Raw genomic sequence first — 17,783 nt, 5'->3', positions numbered from 1 at the left:
TCCTAAGCCAGGCTTCCGAAGCCTGGCTTATATAGTGATCTAATGAAAGTTTTGCAATCATAGTTTAGTATTAAAAACCCTCCCTCTCTCTTCTCTCTCTCCTTTTTAATTTTAGAATTCTCAAAGAATTCGAAACAACAGTGATTCATGTATCCACAACAAAACAGCAGCAACACGCAAAGTGTCTTCCTTCATTCTGTCTTCTAGAAAGATATGTTTCTACCACTGTCGTTTCTTCCACAAAACGCTTTGGTCTTTGCCCACAAATGGGCTCCTGTCCTATGACTTGCTTTGTTTCACATAAACATTAGTTCATGGATTTTTTTTCTTTATTAGTAATGTACAGTTACCTCATACTCTCGCGTTGACTCATGCCTCTTAGATAATTTAATTTTACTGAGCCCCAGATTAGAAGAGACTACAAAACTCATCGCTTCTAATGACAGAATTCTCTTTGTAACATCTGTCAGAGCTCGAACTCTTCCAGCTGTTGGCCGCTTGAAGTTGAACTTCCCCTTTGTGAATGGCCATTATTAGTAGAGGGACTTCCCACATATTAAACTGGGAGAGTAAGGTGTTTCTGTTTATTTCCCCCTAAATCTTCAGTGTCAGGTCTTAATGAAAATGAAAAATAAAATATTACTTTATCTTTGCCTAATGGTCCTACAACTCCGTGGTCCTTTGCCACTCTTCTTCCTAAGTTTCCTCAGGTCATCTTCACGGTGTAGGTTGAAACTATCTGAACACATGAAGTATTTATTCTTGGGCCTCAGAACTGAAAGACTTTTTTTTTTCAGATGCACACTGAACAGAATAGAGTGAATCACATTTCATTCGTAGCTGGTCTCCTTGGGGACACAGGATGGGAAGGGTTAGAAGTGTCAGGGATCAAGGATTGATGGTCAGTGGTTAGGGAGACAGAATGGAAATGAAGTTCACTGTGTATGTGAAAACAGCCAGAACCTACATCTCAAATGAAGGCTAGGATTTCTGCCTTAAATCAGCATCAGAACCACTTTATAGTTGGCAGTTTGATTACATCGACTCCTGCTGGGCAGACTGAATGGGGGCGGAATGGCACTTCAAGCCTTTGGTGTGTAAAGAAAGGATGGATAAAGCCACTTTTCACAGGCTGTGACTAGTTTATAGCAGTCATAAAATTCTTCAAGAAGCCAGTTATCAACATCATTGATAACCTTGAATAAAAGATTTTCTATATTACTTTCCTCTCTTCTCTGTGATGAGGTCACTAATGGGCGCTCTTTGTCCTTTTCCTACACAGAATCACTTCCCACAGAGCCGCCAACGTTTGCTCCAACCATTCCACCAGCAAAGGAAGGTAAGAGAACAGTAGGGGCAGTGTGATTCTCCATCCTAGATGTCTGCTGCTTTTAGTCATTCATTCAGGGGAAAAACCAAAGCGGGTGCTGGAGAGACGGCTCAGCAGTAAAGAACACACATTGCTTTTGCAGAGGACTCGAGTTTGGTTCCCAGCACCTCCATGAAGCAGCTCTCAACCCTATAACTCCAGCTCCAGGGTGCTCCAAAGCCCCTGGCTTCCTGGGATATCTCACTCACATGTACAAATAAACACACACCATTAAAAAATAATATTAATTTTAGAAAAAACCAAAGTATTTATACACAATATTTGTTGTCTTACCTACTCTTTTTCTTAACATACATTCATGTGTTTCAAACCCTCGACAATGAAAACAAACCCACTTAATAATAAATTATATACACAAAATGGATTTTTCTTCCAGAATTGATTAATGTTGATTTCATTGAAAAATCTCAGAATAAAGACTGTTCAGCAAGGAAGAATAGTTACATACTTACATAGTGCAAGTGAAAAGCTAGTGTATAATTGTGAATTCAAGGGGAATGGTCTCCAATTTACCCCCCAAGTGCCTCTCCAGGTTCTTTTCTCATCTCAACAGCTGGAGTTGCCATGGTAACTATTTAAGCCTCTAAACAACGTAGTGCTCAATAACTTTTTATCCCATTAGCAAGCATTTATTACCTCTACTATTTATTTTCAAAGTGCTCATGTTGGGCATGAGGAATACCATCATAGCACATGGCTGTTGCTTTCTCTTTACTTTCAGTATTATAAGAGAAATGTACACTAAGGCAGCTAGCTAATGCTGTCAATGGCATGAGTTCTAAAGGAGACACTGGATTCTGATAGCCAGAGAGTGAATTAATGATCCGTTGGTTGGTTGGGAGGAATTTCATCTATCTCTGAACAAGCTTCAGTGAAGCATGATTACTAAAAACTCAGAGAGATATTGGGTTCAACATGAAAACCAGAAAAGCAAAGGACTCAGCCACTGCCTCTTACCTCGACCTCAGTCCAAAAAGGCGATCCTGCCTCCAAGAATCTCAGAATGAAACTGAAACTGTGAGCTGTCTCCTCCTGTTTTACAATCCTTTCTAAGGCTGGGATTAAAGGCGTGCACCACTGGGATAAAATGAATGCACCTCCCGGTTTCTATAGCAACTAGTATGGCTACTGGGAGTAAAGGTGTATGTTACAACTGCTTGGTCTGTAAGGCTGACCAGTGGGGCTGTTTTACACTCTGATCTTCAGGCAAGCTTTATTTATTAAAATGCAAGTGAAATGCCACTACACTTGAGAGATAAATAACAGAATAAATAGTGCTCAGTGTCATAGAGTGATCTGGTCCATGTTGTGTTTAAAACCACAGTGTTGTGTTTAGAGAACCATCAATGTTTAATGAGAAACACAGACGAGAGTAAAGATAGAGTTACAAAGAGAATCGTGTCACAACATAAAGGATTTATCCTTCAAAAGTATGGTGCACAGGAAGATCCCTTAAGGGAAGGATGATCTAATAAAATTGTTGCTTAGGAAAGATAACTTTGGACAGGGAGGTGGCTCAGTTTGAAGGCGTAAGTCATAAACAATGCCACACCAGTTTGGAATTATGGTTAATAGGGTGGTATTTATTTAAAGGGGAAAATACTTACAGATAACCGTCCCAGACAACAGCCCTCTGCGCAATCAGGAAGGAGTCTAGTCGCCAGAACCGGAGCAGGAAGCAAAAAGAGCGAGAAGGGAAGTAGCCGCTTTTTTAAAGGGAGAGAGACCATGCCCCAATGGGCTGGTATCTCAGCGGCTATTGGCTGGAGGAGTGGAAGGACCTCCCGCAACACCTCCCCCTTTTGTTTAAGTAAGAGAGTTCTAAACCTACTATGAAATTATATACAATAAGTACAAATATCCTATTCTAACTAGCTTAGGTCTTGTATAATAAATAACTTGGCCAAGTCATGAGAAAAAAGTAACTACATTTATATAGTCTTCAACCCTATCGAAGATCTGAGAAGGGAAATAATGTTACCTGGGTAATTAGGAAGTTCAGTAAAACAACTTCCAAAACATGCAACAAATCACAGAGACAACTGGGCAATCACCCAAAGTCACGTTAGCAACGTTGAAGCAACCAACTTTGGCTAAGGCCTAACATAATTGACATACCATTTTCAAAGACAAGCAACTTTTCAAAACTATGTTACCCTGTCTTGGCAGGATATGACAGTCCTGTTTTATCCATTGATGCATGCTCTGTATCTCTGTCAGTAGTTGAGGTATGGGCATTTCTTTGCCCAAAGGCCAGTTCTGCCAAAAAGAAAGGCTCCAGGTGGAGTGTCTTTGGTGCTCAATATTCTCTCGGGAATAGAGCGGTGTTGCCAGGAGCAATTGTGTCTCACTACCACAAAACTCTGAGTTAGATTAAAGGCCATTTTCTACAGCTCTTTGAAGAGGTTGAAGACTATCTATCTATACTGAGTATAATCTCTATATATCTAAAGAACCTGATTAGTCTAATTATAAATGACAAACTTAGATGACTATTAATCTATATAATTCTCAATATCTATCTAACTTAAAGACTAAGACAATAAATGACTATGAAACAAATGAGGACAATGACCTCCAAATATAAACAATGTACAAATATACATTGCAGTATGGTAAATATATATCAATACACAAACAATATATAAGTATCTTAATCAGAGGTAGAAATGTACACTGCAATATGGTAAATATATACAATATATATCAATACAATATATGTCAATACATAAAAAATATTTTAAACAGAGGTAGAAACATGCATGCATACAATAGTCAATATAATTTAACTTTGTATCAATATACAAGAATCGATACCAATATATTTGTCTAGAAACAGTAACTCACAATTACAAATCTATTATCCCATCATCCCTCTTTTTTTTTTTTCAAAATGATCCCTGAGCTTATAAAATTCCTCCCCCAACCCTCAGGACCTCCCGCAACATCAGTTGGTAAAGATCTCACTGCTTTACCATGGAAGGCTTGAGTTTGAGTTTGGACCTTGATAAGATGTCTGGAACCTAGGGCAGATTGTTCGAGCTTGTAGTTCAGCAAGTCTAACAAAAAGGTCAAGTTCCAGCTCCAGGTGCTACCCTGTAGGCGGAGAGCCATTGAAGAAAACACCTGCATCCACCTCAGGCCTCCAAATGCCTGCATGCACAGACACACGGATGAGCTCATGCATACACATATGTTATGGTACATAGTATTCCCAGCTGGGTAAAAATGTTGACGACCTTTCTCTAATGCAGGCCCACATAGCACCTTCTGGTACTGTGAATGCTAACCAACAGGGCGGAAGCTTCCTGGCAGTACAAATATGATTTCTCCGTGTCCTGTGGCCAAAGGGTGTGGTGTCTTCAGCAATAGGGTCTTACTGTCATGTTCTGGTGGGCAGCCAAGAGCAACAGGAATAGCCTGTGTTGTTTTGGAGATTTCTAGGACACCCTTGGCCAACAACATGAGAAGAGGTATCCCACGTCTAGCCCTGGGCTTTTTATTTGAAAACCTAGAGTATAGGTTTTTTTAATTATCAAAGTTATACTGGATACTTATTAGGTAAGTCTTTAAAATTAGAAAAAAAGGATTAAAGAAGAAAATTAAAAACACAGTTGTATATCCTAAATATAATTTCTTCATGCATGTTGATGAATTTTCTTTTAATCTAAGCAAATGTTTCACTAGTAAAATTTAAAATGAATTTTGCTTTTATTTTGAAGATGAAACAATGTTTATTTCATCTTTCCTTGGAAACATAGGATGTTGTTTACTTTCCTTATTATAATTAGAAGACTTATAAGTCTTTTCAACTTTAAAGCCAGATTATGAATCTATAAAATTGTGTAAGTCACAGAGATCATGAGAGCAAGCTTGCCAGATCCTCACTGTCTTCGAGTGTGACCTCACTGAAGATAATTTATCTTCACCCAGCAGACAGGGGTGAAGTTGCTACAGTCGTATCCAGGCTGTTGATTCTAAGAAGGGAGAAAGGTGAATTATCTCATAGAATATTTGTATGCAACTGAACTAAGATGAAAATATTTTACTGAAGAGCAAATTGTGTACTTCATTATAAAACATAGTTAATCATGGTGATCCACACTTACGGAGAGAAAGAGGACTGGATCATGAGAAACAGCTCAGAGAGGACTTTGAAAGGTGGCTTTCAATGGAGAAGAGCTTTGATATAGTACTGTATGGCCTTTTATGGTATCCATAGTAACTGCTGATGATGGCGTCAATCTACTAGTATTATTGCACCTTTTTTGGCACGTGGCAGTGGATGGTAAAAGAACATAGGAAGAATTTTTGAGTAATGCAGTAATTAAAATTTGCTTGGGCTTATTGCCAATGAACTACAGATTTTTAAAAAGACAGTGTCTCATGTAGCTTAGGCTGACATCAAACTTGTCATTAGTCAAGAGTGACCACGACCTTGTAAACCTCCTGCCTCTACTTTTTCAATGCCAGGTATATAGGCATGGGCCACCATGCTCAGTTTTGTGCAGTGGGATCAAACTGAAGGTTTGGGGCATCCTGGGTGGGCACTCTAGCTATGGCGGCACCACATCCCCAGCCCAAATTGTAGTTTCTCTGATTGCATCATATCGCATGGCTTCCTCCCCAACTCTACTCCTCTGGTATTGATTCAGACTCCACATGCAGATGACAGAGTATACAGTACAATAGCATAGACTTCTTTCCCGTCTGCGGCCATTGGCCAGTGCTTGCTGCTTGCTTCTGTCTCTGCGTCCCTTTCACCTCCATGTCTCCCATTCCTCATTTTCATTCCTTGCCATGATGGCTGGTTTGATTCTCCTCCCTGTTCCCACATGCTCAGCAGAAGCTTTTCAGTCTCAAATGGCATCAAAGGGCATTAAATGGCGATAAAGTTTTAGGAGCCTGGATGGGGAATCTTAATAGCTTAAGCTTTTCCTTTTGGAAAGCGCTTTAGTGACTGGAAGGTATCTGCTACTTGTCTTCTGGCTTGATAAAGATGTTATTTTCCTCTTCCCTCTGACTCAAAACATATTCTTGGTCTTCAGTATGTAAAGCAGCCAAGGCAGACCTAGTGTTCATGGTGGATGGATCCTGGAGTATTGGCGATGACAATTTCAATAAGATCATCAATTTTCTGTACAGCACCGTGGGAGCCCTGGACAAGATTGGTGCAGATGGAACTCAGGTGAGGTTAACCAGCCAATCATTACATTATCCCATCAGCTAAGGTTACCCAGACAAACATTACATTATCCTATGCATCCAGGAGTTATTTCTTAGTCTCTTACTGTGGCTACTTGTCAGGGGATGTAGTCAAAATACTGTGATGAGGGGATGCTAATCTTTATAGGTGTGTCCAACTTGTTGCCCATGGATACCTGTATCCAAGATTGCTATGGTGCAACATCCAAAAGTTAGATGTCCCTGCAAGAGCTGTTGAGAGTAGCAAATTAAAGATGGTAGGAAGGCTATTAGGTAGCATTTATTTTATATTAAGGCAGAGAATTTCCTTTACACATCCTATTCTCCCTGCACTGAAGGGCACGGAAGTCTTGAAAGTCAGACCAGGCCATGGTCACACGTTTCTAAGGATCATGGAGAATATGAAACTATTTCATTCATCCAGCAGCTATTCATAGCTCATTGTCTCCCCTACCCCAAAAAAGGGAAGCAATCAACTCAAAACTGTCCCATAGTGCCTCAGGAATAGAAGTAAACTGTAGGAAATTAAGGTATGAAAAATATATGCAGCAATGAGGGAGAGCCCAGATTTTGAAATAGAATATACTTGGCTTTAGCTGTTGGCTTTTGATCTTCACCCTGTTACTTGATTTCATGTGTCTCCAGGTGGCAATGGTTCAGTTCACTGATGACCCCAGAACAGAATTCAAACTCGATGCTTACAAAACCAAAGAGACACTTCTTGACGCAATCAGACACATTTCCTACAAAGGAGGAAATACTAAAACAGGTAAGACCCAAGCAGACAAACATTTATGTAATAATAGCCAGCGAAAGCTCACGGTAAGACCCAAAGAGACAAACACCGGCCAAACAAAGCTCACTGTAATCATTAGAAATGACTTTTGTTACGAGGCATGTTTGTTTCTTTTGGTGAAGAGTATGGAATCCAGGGCCTTACACATACCTCACAGGTTCTTTCCCCTTGCGTGACAGCCTCCGTTCCCAAGACACAAGGATTTTTCACCGATGTAACATCTCTGTCCCGCCCTTTTCTGTCCATGAAAGCACATGAGGAGTGAAACGGAACTGTTGGTTCTTTGTTTCAGGAAAAGCTATCAAGTACGTTCGCGATACCTTGTTCACTGCGGAGTCAGGTACGAGGAGAGGCATTCCGAAGGTTATCGTGGTTATCACTGATGGAAGATCACAAGATGATGTCAACAAAATCTCCAGGGAGATGCAGGCCGATGGTAATTTCCTATATGCACCCTCATGGCTATTGAGAACAATGTTGGCACCAAGCACACATTCCTATCGGCTTAATTAAATATCCCCCAGTGGGTTATATGTTTTTATTTTAGAAATTGCGTACATTCACAGTTCTGTGATTACATGTTTTTATTGGAGAGCAATGTATGATTCGTTATGGCAGGGCTCCCTGTCTAAGGAACTCCAGTATTGATTCACGCTACTATTCATACTATTGGAAGGACCCCTCCCTCTGAAGGGCCAAGGAGAGGAAGGGGCTCATTATAGAAAGTCCCCTGTCTCCTGATCTGCAAAATAAGGATTCTTGCAGGATGGCTGCGGAGAGTCAGTTATATGAAATATGTATGATGATTTATGTTTACTGTGAATTTGACATATTCTAGATTCAATCTGGAAATTGTGACCCAATTTAGGCTGCTAGAACTCCAGTTGTACTTCTGAAGGGAAAAAAAATCCCAACAACAACGGCAAACCAAAACCAAACCATGACTGTTTAAATAGCATCTCATGCCTCAGATGTCAGAATAACTAATAAAAATATGCAACTCTAAATATGTTGCTCAAATGGGAACCTTTCTGACTTATGCACCAGTTAAGGCTCTTGGTTTGTTGAGTTTATTTATTTTTTTTAAATGGAAAAGTTTCTTCAGCGGACGATGGAGTAATTCTCAGATAATGAAATACACACATGAAGAATTCTGCTGAATGGTATGAAATGAATTAGCCACTCCTAATGAGCTTCTTAAAGGAGCACATTTTGGAAATCTGGGCATCCAGCATCTTGCCTTGTTGGTGTTTTGTGAAGCTTAAAGTAATCAAAAGGCTGCTCGCTGTCGCTCCTAGGTTACAACATCTTTGCCATTGGTGTGGCCGATGCTGATTACTCAGAGTTGGTTCGGATTGGCAGCAAACCCAGCACACGCCATGTCTTCTTCGTGGATGATTTCGATGCCTTCAAGAAAATTGAAGATGAATTAATTACTTTTGTCTGTGAAACCGCATCAGCAAGTTAGTTCTTTAGAGCTTGTATTCCTGGGTGTTATTTAGAATCTGAATTAGCTAATGCTGGTTCAATAAGGAGTCCCAGAGCTGAGGAAGCGCTATTGGCTCCCAGGGCTATTTATCATGCAGGTGTCAAGTCCTATAATTTTGAGCATATGAGGTAAATGTCTTTTCACCTCCCTTTAGAGGTTTATGTTGATAAAGATCTTCCCAAATTGATGACAATTTGTATTAAACACAGGGGTGTGGGACAGGGTGATGGCCCCAAGTCTGAGGCCAATTTGGAATACTTAGTATCAGATAAGGTTATATAGTGAGACCCTGTCTTAAAACAAACAAAAGGTAGGAAATCATTTTCAAAGATGTCTTAATCAAAACATCTCTCTACTTGTGTTTTCAAGTGACAATCCTTGATTTAATGGAGAGTGGTTTGGAAGGTGTGGCCCTTGAGTCTGAGTGGAATATTAGGTAACCACAGCCACAGCGTATTAGATTCAGCTGTGGGACGCTTAGGGAAGGTCGTGTTAATTTCGCAGTGAAACCATATGCTTGAGAGATACATGAGCCAGGCTTTCACCCACCTTGCCTTGTTTTCCAGCCTGCCCAATGGTGCACAAGGACGGAATTGACCTCGCAGGTATGCACTGTCACAATGTTTCCTATTTTCCTTTATTGAAAGTAAACTTTTTCATATACTGAATATTATCATATTCTGATAATAGCTTCCCCTTCTCCAACTTCTCCGAGATCCTCCCTCCTCCCCTTTCATCGGAAACCCACACTGTGTCTGTCTCTTGTTAGGGAACAAATAGGTATCTAAAGAACAATACTAAAATAAAATAAGATATAACAACAACAAACAAATAAGAACAAATAGGACAAAACAAACATGAGAAAAAGAGGCACATATAGGCGCAGACAGAGACACACACGTTTGTATACACAGGAATCCCACAAAAACAGAAGTCTTAATATAGCTTAATATAAATGCAAAGGACTTGTAAGATTTTTTTTGTTGTTATTATTGTTTTTTTTGGGGGGGGGGGAGGAAATCCCTGACAAGACATATGATTTGGCATCTGCTATTGAACATGGGGACTGGCCTTAAGAGTGTCTCCAGTGACTAAAATTCAATGAAAATGACCACACAACATACCCAAACTTATGGGAAACAATAAAAGCAATATTAAGAGGGAAGTTCGTAGCCTAAATGACTACATAAAGAAGTTGGAAAAAGGCCACCCTAGTGAGTTAACAGAACACCTGGAAGCTATAGAACAAAATGAAGCAAACTCACACAAAAGGATAGGAAATAATCAAATTGAGAGCTGAAATCAACAAAATAGAAACAAAGAAAACAATACAAAGAATCAATGAGACAAAGAGTTGGTTCTCTGAGAAAATCAACAAAATAGACAAACCTTTATCCAAACTAACCAAATGACAGAGTATGCAAATTAACAAAACCAAGGGTGTCTCCAGTGAGATTCCATTGGCTACTGACCAATCAGTGTTTATTTAACATATAATTGAAAGAATACAGACAATTGTCCCACCCCCCACACAAGAAGCTTCTACTGCTTGACGTTTCCATATGACTCCTCCAGTGATCCTCACTGGTAGCTGTTCCTCTCTGTATCCAACTCCTCTGCTCCCTTCTTCCCTCTGCTTCCCCGTTCAGTCCTCCCACTTCTGTCCTCCTCATCCATCCAACTATCTTATTCTCCCTTCCTAGGGAGATCTGTTTCTTTAGTCCCTTGCTCTACACCTAACCTCTGTTGTTACAAGGATTATAGCTTGCTTATGGAACACTTACGGAGATAAAAGGGATGCAAATAGGAAGGGAAGAAGTCAAAGTATCTTTATTTGTAAACAATATTATTACATATATCAGTAACCCAAAAGTTACACCAGGAGACTTCTGTAGCTGATAAACACTTTTTATCAAAGTAGTTGGATACAAAATAACTTAAAAAAAATAAGTAACCTTTGTACAGACAAATGACAAACATACTAAGAAAGAAATGAGGGGAATAACATTTTTCACAATAGCCTATAAAAAATATCACGGGTTAACTGATCAAAAAAGTGAATACTTGTAGGGCAAAAACCTTAAGATATTGCAAAATGAAACTGAAGAGGATATCAGAAGGTGGAATGATCTCCCATTCTCAAGGATGAGTAGGATTAGTGTAGTAAAAATGCCATTCTACCAAAAGCAATCTATAGATTCAGCAAATCCTCATCATTGTCACATTTTAAATACCAATATTGATTAATATTTGTTTGGGTAAATCTGTCTGTGTTTAATTATTTAGTAGAAAATTTAAAATAATTTAAGTTCCTGTTTGTTCTTCTATCCTCTCTCACCACCTTAGGATTTAAGATGATGGAAATGTTTGGTTTAGTTGAAAAGGATTTTTCTGCAGTAGAAGGAGTTTCTATGGAACCTGGCACCTTCAATTTGTTCCCATGCTATCAAATCCACAAAGATGCTCTGGTTTCCCAGCCAACCAAGTATGTTTTCCTGGCAAGATGCTAAAGTTAATTATATGTTTATTATATCTCAATGTAAAAATGATGTCAATTTGTAATTTACTGTAATAGTTTCTGGTAAGATTTTCTATGATGTTTAGAGAAAATGACGTTTATAGTTCTTTATCTAAAAACAGTCCTGGGACTGAAAATGTAGCTCAGCCAGCAATTAAGAGCGCTAGTAACTGCTCTTCCAGAGGACCTGGGTTCAATTCCCAGCACCTACTTCACAGATCACAGCTGTCTGTAACTCCGCTTCCAGGGAATCGGTAACTTCTTCTGACTCCTCTGGGCAATAGGCACACACATGTGTGCTCACAGACCTACAAAGCATCTATACACAGAAAATAAATTGTTGAAAATTTAACATAAACCATCAGACCCATCCTATAATTCTGGGTGAAGCTTAGCATGGTTTCATCTGTGAAAACATACAAAAAATAATGGATGCATACATGGTAATAGGGTGGACCATATGTTTTTTGAATCCTGATTTATACTAAGTCTCAGGCCTCTAAACAGCTCTGAAACTCTGAAATGAAAGTTTAGAGACACCCATGACTTGAGATGAAATTCACAGTTAGGGCAGGGAGATGATTCAGCTGATAAATGTGTTTGCTATGCAAACTGGATGAGCTGAGTTTACATACCTGGAGCCATGGAAAAACGCAGATGCCATGGTGTACAACTCTAATACAGGCACTCCAGAAGTGAATTGGGAGAAGGAAGCTGGGCAAAACTCCCCAAATCTGGAGAGCCAGGCAACCTAAACAGTGATCTGGTGGGGATTTGTGGCGGTCTCCTTTTGTCTTTCAAAGCTTCTGTGGTGAAAATATGTGACTCTTTGGGCACAGGATGACTTTTTTAAGTTACAAGAGGGCATTATTTTTATTCCGTCTTCAGGTATCTGCATCCGGAAGGGCTGCCTTCTGACTACACAATGAGTTTCCTGTTCCGGATTCTTCCTGACACTCCACAGGAGCCATTTGCACTTTGGGAGATCTTAAATAAAAATTCTGACCCACTGGTTGGGATAATTTTAGACAGTAAGTATATTTCTGTGTGTCACATTTGCTACATACACGATCACGCATGGGGCATGCCATCTTGCCCTCTCATGTTGTAACATAACTTATGCAATGTATAAACAACATACAGTGAACTATGAAATCATTGATTCATTCCTCTTATTAACCTATTCTTTCAAGAAATGCTCATTGTTGAGTCCCTGCTTTGTGCCAACCTGAGGCTCAGATGAATAGGAAGGGGAAGCACTGTTAATATAAAAATCTGTAGTTTTAATAAGGAAAATTTCTTATAAGACAAAGGACGGAAGTTGAGGACACTTGCCTCTGTGTGTTTGTAATAAAGCAAACATCAGTGTGGTAATGTGTCACGTCCTGGGAAAGCAACTGTCTGTAGTGGGCTAGTAAAACAAAGTGCCCAGTTTTTCTTTCATAATATTTATTGATAATGTCCTCTCTCATTATCTTCTTTTACTCTGAGCTTTGATGACCTCACTCCAGAGATGACGTGTATAAGAGTTTAGGCAGAGAGGTGTAAGGGGAGGGAACATGTGGGTTCCTGGTCTCACTACCGTCACGTCATGGAGTCAGGTACTTTAGCCACCTGAAAGCCTGTAACCACCTGAGGACTGTTCAGTGTCTAATTTCCCCCATTTTGTTTTAGATGTGATTTCTAAATGATGAATTCATTATTTTCTGTCAAGTTAAATTTTATGAAAAAGTTAATCACCTATTTAAGCATTTCTGAAATATTTTGACTTCTCTTTATTTGACTAGATGGAGGGAAAACTCTGACTTATTTCAACTATGACTACACTGGAGATTTTCAGACTGTTACTTTTGAAGGACCTGACATCAGGAAAATGTTCTATGGAAGCTTTCATAAGGTTAGTGAGGATCTTCTATGCTTTTGTTGTTGTTGTTTTGGTATCTTTACTGCATACTGTATAATTAATAAGGATTACATGTGAAAACTTACTGTTTCTTGTTTGATAGGCTTGCATACCTATCTGAAAAGTGTGTGTGTGAGCAGGCAGAGGGTACAAGTGAAGGTTTACTAATTAAAAGTTCCATTAGGAGAAACCAGTTTCTCCTAAAACCCACTGGAGAAAGTAGCATCAGAAGCTGGGTCACTCTCAAGCACGGTCAGCTTAAGTTTGTAAACTTTCAGACAGATGCTGTGCAATTATTGCTGGGTGTCTACCAAATTTCACTTTCCATTTCCTACGGAGTGCTCTTAGATAGACAAAATTCCAGTAGGCATCAGCCTTCAGTGCTTCTAGCAGTTTGTTGTGTTGTCTTATAGACAACTATCCATGCTAGAGGAGCATTTTCATTTCTCAAAGTGATACAGTAGAAAGAGATGCATCAAGAATACTATGTTAAGAGAGGCCGCTATAAGGAGCAGATGAAACATTTAGGGACTTTTAAGTGATGAATTCTAAAATGCTAAGTGAATTGAATCAAAGAACAACATGACATAAAATATAGGTTTGCTTTTCAAACACCAATTTAAGACACAAATAAATATCTTTTAAAAACTTAAAAAAAAATAAAAGTTCCATTAGCAGGTTTTTGAAATTTGTTAGAATCCTGGTGTGATGCTTTTCTTAGTTGTGTGGAGAGCATTGCAAAGCAGCCAGGGAAAAGAGTAGAGGAGATGAAAAGCATTTACCGCATCCATCTGTGCCAAAAGAGTCATTGTCACCCCCACCTGTGGCTTAGGCGTGAGCAAATGTTCTCACTTCAAGGAATTCTTTATGTGTCTTAGGCAGTGTGAGACTTTATTTCCTTGACCGGAATTCAAGGAGCCACAAGTGAGGTTTGTTACTGATTGACTTTAAATGTATGAACCTTTAAATTTTTAAAAGCTGCATAAGGAAATACTTCCCTCTGGTTTATGCGTTAGTAAAACTAAACAAGAAGCAAAATAAAAGGAGAGGCCAACTCTGTGATAAACTGAGACAGTATGCAATTATTAATCGAAGATGTCAATAAAGTCCAGTTCTCACAGATCAGATTTTATTTGTTCAAAGCATTACAATTAAATAAGCAGCTTCATTCTTTATTGATTATTAGTTGGCTATGTCTATTACACTTTGGATATAAAATGTTGTCCAAAATCTGCTTTGAAGTGTTAGTAATGATATAAATGGAATAACCACTTATATGTGTAACCAAAGACGCAAAATAGTTTTGAAAATGGTTCAATGTCCTTTGTAAAGCAATATGCTCTTTATATATGAGATTTAATATGAGATCTCCCTAGGACACACAGAAGTAATTTTCCACTCTTGTAAATGACAATGTTAGCAAGGAGCAAGCGATGTGGCAGCTTTTCCCCGGGAATGGTCTCTGTTTGACTAATGAATAGTTGCTTTTTGAGAGGAAAAATTTCTAATGAACTGCTCTGCTAACTGGAATCGCTTTTACATGGCTGTATCTTAAAACATTAAATAAATATAGGTAGGATCCCATGCGCTTTCATCCTTTCTTTAACCTTTAAACAACATTGAACAAAATCTGAAAAGATAAACTGTCTTAATATAAAAGATGTCACCTCATTGGCAGGCTGAGTCTGCTTATGATTTTAGCACAGTGTTAGCTGATTGAGCTTTTAGAACCTCGATTCACATCACCCAATCCTCTTCATGGAGTTGCCATGGTTACCTATCCCTGGGAGGAAAATTATTATTGGAGTATGGATTTTACTTTCCTTTCATTCATCTGCCAAAAGTAACTAGTAGCCATGAAGCAATCTCAGTCCAAATTAAAATGTGTAGTGGGCCCAGACATTTTTACGTGAGAACTTGGATACAGTGTGGTTACCTGGTTTATCTACAATATGCTTACCCTTGCTGGTTACGTAGAGGTTTGAAAGATCTGCCTTTTCCAAATCCTCACAAAGAACCCGTGACTGCTGAAACTGTGTCCTGCATGTCTTTGAGATTGTAGTTTGAGAAAACTGCATCAGACACTAAGCTGAAGGGCTTCCTCTCACTTGTATTCCAATGCTTCCCTTCCTCTCCCTGAAAAAAGTGTCCTTCATTCTTGTGTCTCCTTCCAGCTGCAAGGAGTTGGGGTGAACAGGAGAAGACAATGGGGGAAGGAAACAGATTAGAACTAACTATAAAGACACATATAAAATTCCGTGATAACACACAATACTTTGCATGCTAACTTAAACACCAGTAAAAGTAAGCGCACATCTCTATTAAATAGTGACTATTTTCAAGTCACAACAGAGAGAAGTATTTTAAAGAATTGATTCTTGAATGTTGAGCCATCACAGTAAAGGTCTAGCGAAGGATGTAGAGGCAGAATTCCCTCTCTCTAATTTTTAACAATGAGTTAAACAATTACACTAATTGCTTGATCCTTCTCCCTGCATAGGACTTTCTAAATATCTTTTCTTTTACCTAGCTCCATGTTGTTATCAGCAAGACTTTGGCCAAAGTGGTCGTTGACTGTAAGGAAGTGGGCCAGAAGGCAATCAACGCATCCGCCAATATCACGTCGGATGGTGTGGAAGTATTGGGGAGAATGGTCAGATCCAGAGGACCCAACGGGAACTCTGCACCAGTAAGTAGATAAGGAAGTGAAACTGTGTGTCTGTTATGGGGAAGATTCCTTTGATACACATTCAGCTGGTTTCAAGGGAGGGAATGTAGCAATGATATGGATGGGTTGATAGATGGAAGGACAGACAGACATATAGATAGATGGTGATTCTTTAAGCAAACATGGATGTTCAAGGCAGTATGTTTCTGGTATAATATAAAGAGAATGCTTCAGGCACCAGGCTAGTTAATTATCTAAATACGTTTTAGGATTTGAATATTGTAATATTCAGTACCTTATTTGTGATTTTAAGTGGTTTGTTGTTGGAATTCAAAACTGCATGTGTACAAATTAATGCAAGAAAATGCAAATTCTTACAAAGTTTCTCAACATTATGCCTGGGAAAGTAGCTAATGTCTATGATTTGGGTTAGATTTGTATATTTTAAAACTATTTTCACTATCAGTAATGTGGTTTTCCCCTTAATTATTAGTCATTATTTACGTAACAATCCTAAAATAATTTTTACATTACTAAAATGGAATTTAAGTCTGGGAGACTTTTAATTAGCACAGAAATCCCATTCCTTTCAATCACTACCCACAAAAAAGAACAGTGTCTACAGGGTTTCGTTTTAACAGCAGGCGTTCACAGCTAATTAGTGGCTCTCTTTCATTTTAGTCATTGTAGAGCTAGTAACATTTTTAAAAAGAACTCTGACCATTCTTACCTATATCCTCCATCTCGACCATCATTCCGAAACTGTTCTTCAGAGAGTGTAAAAATATAGAATTAGCAAAATAAGGATATGCTGGATCAACAGAAGCAGGGATGAGTAGATGGACTCATTTAAGTGTGGGGTGGAGTGGGACTCAGGGCCCAATCCCTGAGCACTATTGTGATTTTCTTCATTCTAGCATGGTGCATCTAAAAAGTCCCTGACAGTAGTGCACAAAAGTGATCAGCCATATTACTGGAGAAGTGAAATTTTTCGCAACAATGAATTTCCTATCTTCTACCCAGTCTTTTACAGACAACTAAATGCTCATTTACAGCTTGGTTGTTGACAGTCACATCTGTTTACCTTTTTGTTGATTCTTGCCTCTCTAGACAGCATAAATTCCCTAAGATAACACAATAGTATGGGCGTCCTTTCAAAACTACGTCAGTGTCTAACAGTCCAACAAGCAGAATGAGTGTCCAAGGAACTCTTGCCAGAACGTGAACAGAAACGGACTGTTTCTCACACACAGGGTTTTGTTTGCGGTCCAGAGACTTGAACCTAGGACCTTGTGACTATCAGACCAAGACCTCTGACTGAACAACATCCCTAGAGACAGACTATTTGATTGGCATAATTTCTCTTCATAAAAGGTGTTGTCTGTAGTAGACCCCATATGTGGCACTGACTGCAATCTCTTATACATAGTCTATTGTCCCCTATTTGTATTTTATAATTATAACTTAATAGTAATTGTGTTTTAAATTACACCATGTGTAATAATATACTCTATGTGCATAACTAATTAAATATTAAAAAATTGATGTCTAAACCTAAACGTGCCTGTACGTCTCAGGAGCACTGATGGTGATTTTTCACTTTGGGACACCAGAGAAATGCAGTTAAACAGGGGGCTCTTTGTGGCAGCTTGTAGCCAGTAGTAGACAAAGGAGGGATTTATAGACGTCAATAACTAAAGAGCTCTTTGTAAGGTTACTAGGACAAAAGCTATAGCTTCCCTGATAATCTAGAAGTCTATGAAGGGCTACTAAATAGATTTTTAGTTTTCCCACTTACTAAAGAATTTGCTTAT

General features: G+C 38.9%; 1 protein-coding gene across 4 annotated transcripts in view; it reads left to right on the top strand.

Moving 5' to 3' along the window:
- Col14a1 (collagen type XIV alpha 1 chain) overlaps positions 1-17,783 on the top strand; it is a 180,742-nt gene that overhangs the window by 104,701 nt on the left and 58,258 nt on the right. For all 4 annotated transcript variants that reach the window (XM_075961001.1, XM_075961003.1, XM_075961002.1 and 1 more), the window contains exons 25-34: positions 1,283-1,339; positions 6,439-6,578; positions 7,241-7,364; positions 7,684-7,827; positions 8,690-8,854; positions 9,447-9,485; positions 11,227-11,365; positions 12,287-12,429; positions 13,186-13,295; positions 15,832-15,990. In XM_075961001.1, coding sequence (XP_075817116.1) covers positions 1,283-1,339; positions 6,439-6,578; positions 7,241-7,364; positions 7,684-7,827; positions 8,690-8,854; positions 9,447-9,485; positions 11,227-11,365; positions 12,287-12,429; positions 13,186-13,295; positions 15,832-15,990 — 1,220 coding nt within the window. The remainder of the gene's footprint in view (positions 1-1,282; positions 1,340-6,438; positions 6,579-7,240; positions 7,365-7,683; positions 7,828-8,689; positions 8,855-9,446; positions 9,486-11,226; positions 11,366-12,286; positions 12,430-13,185; positions 13,296-15,831; positions 15,991-17,783) is intronic.

Source organism: Microtus pennsylvanicus, chromosome 2, assembly GCF_037038515.1.
Source record: "Microtus pennsylvanicus isolate mMicPen1 chromosome 2, mMicPen1.hap1, whole genome shotgun sequence".
In the NCBI taxonomy this organism is placed as follows: Eukaryota; Metazoa; Chordata; class Mammalia; order Rodentia; family Cricetidae; genus Microtus; species Microtus pennsylvanicus.
The sequence above is the reverse complement of the archived record's forward strand: the minus strand, read 5'-3'. Positions and strand labels throughout refer to the sequence as shown.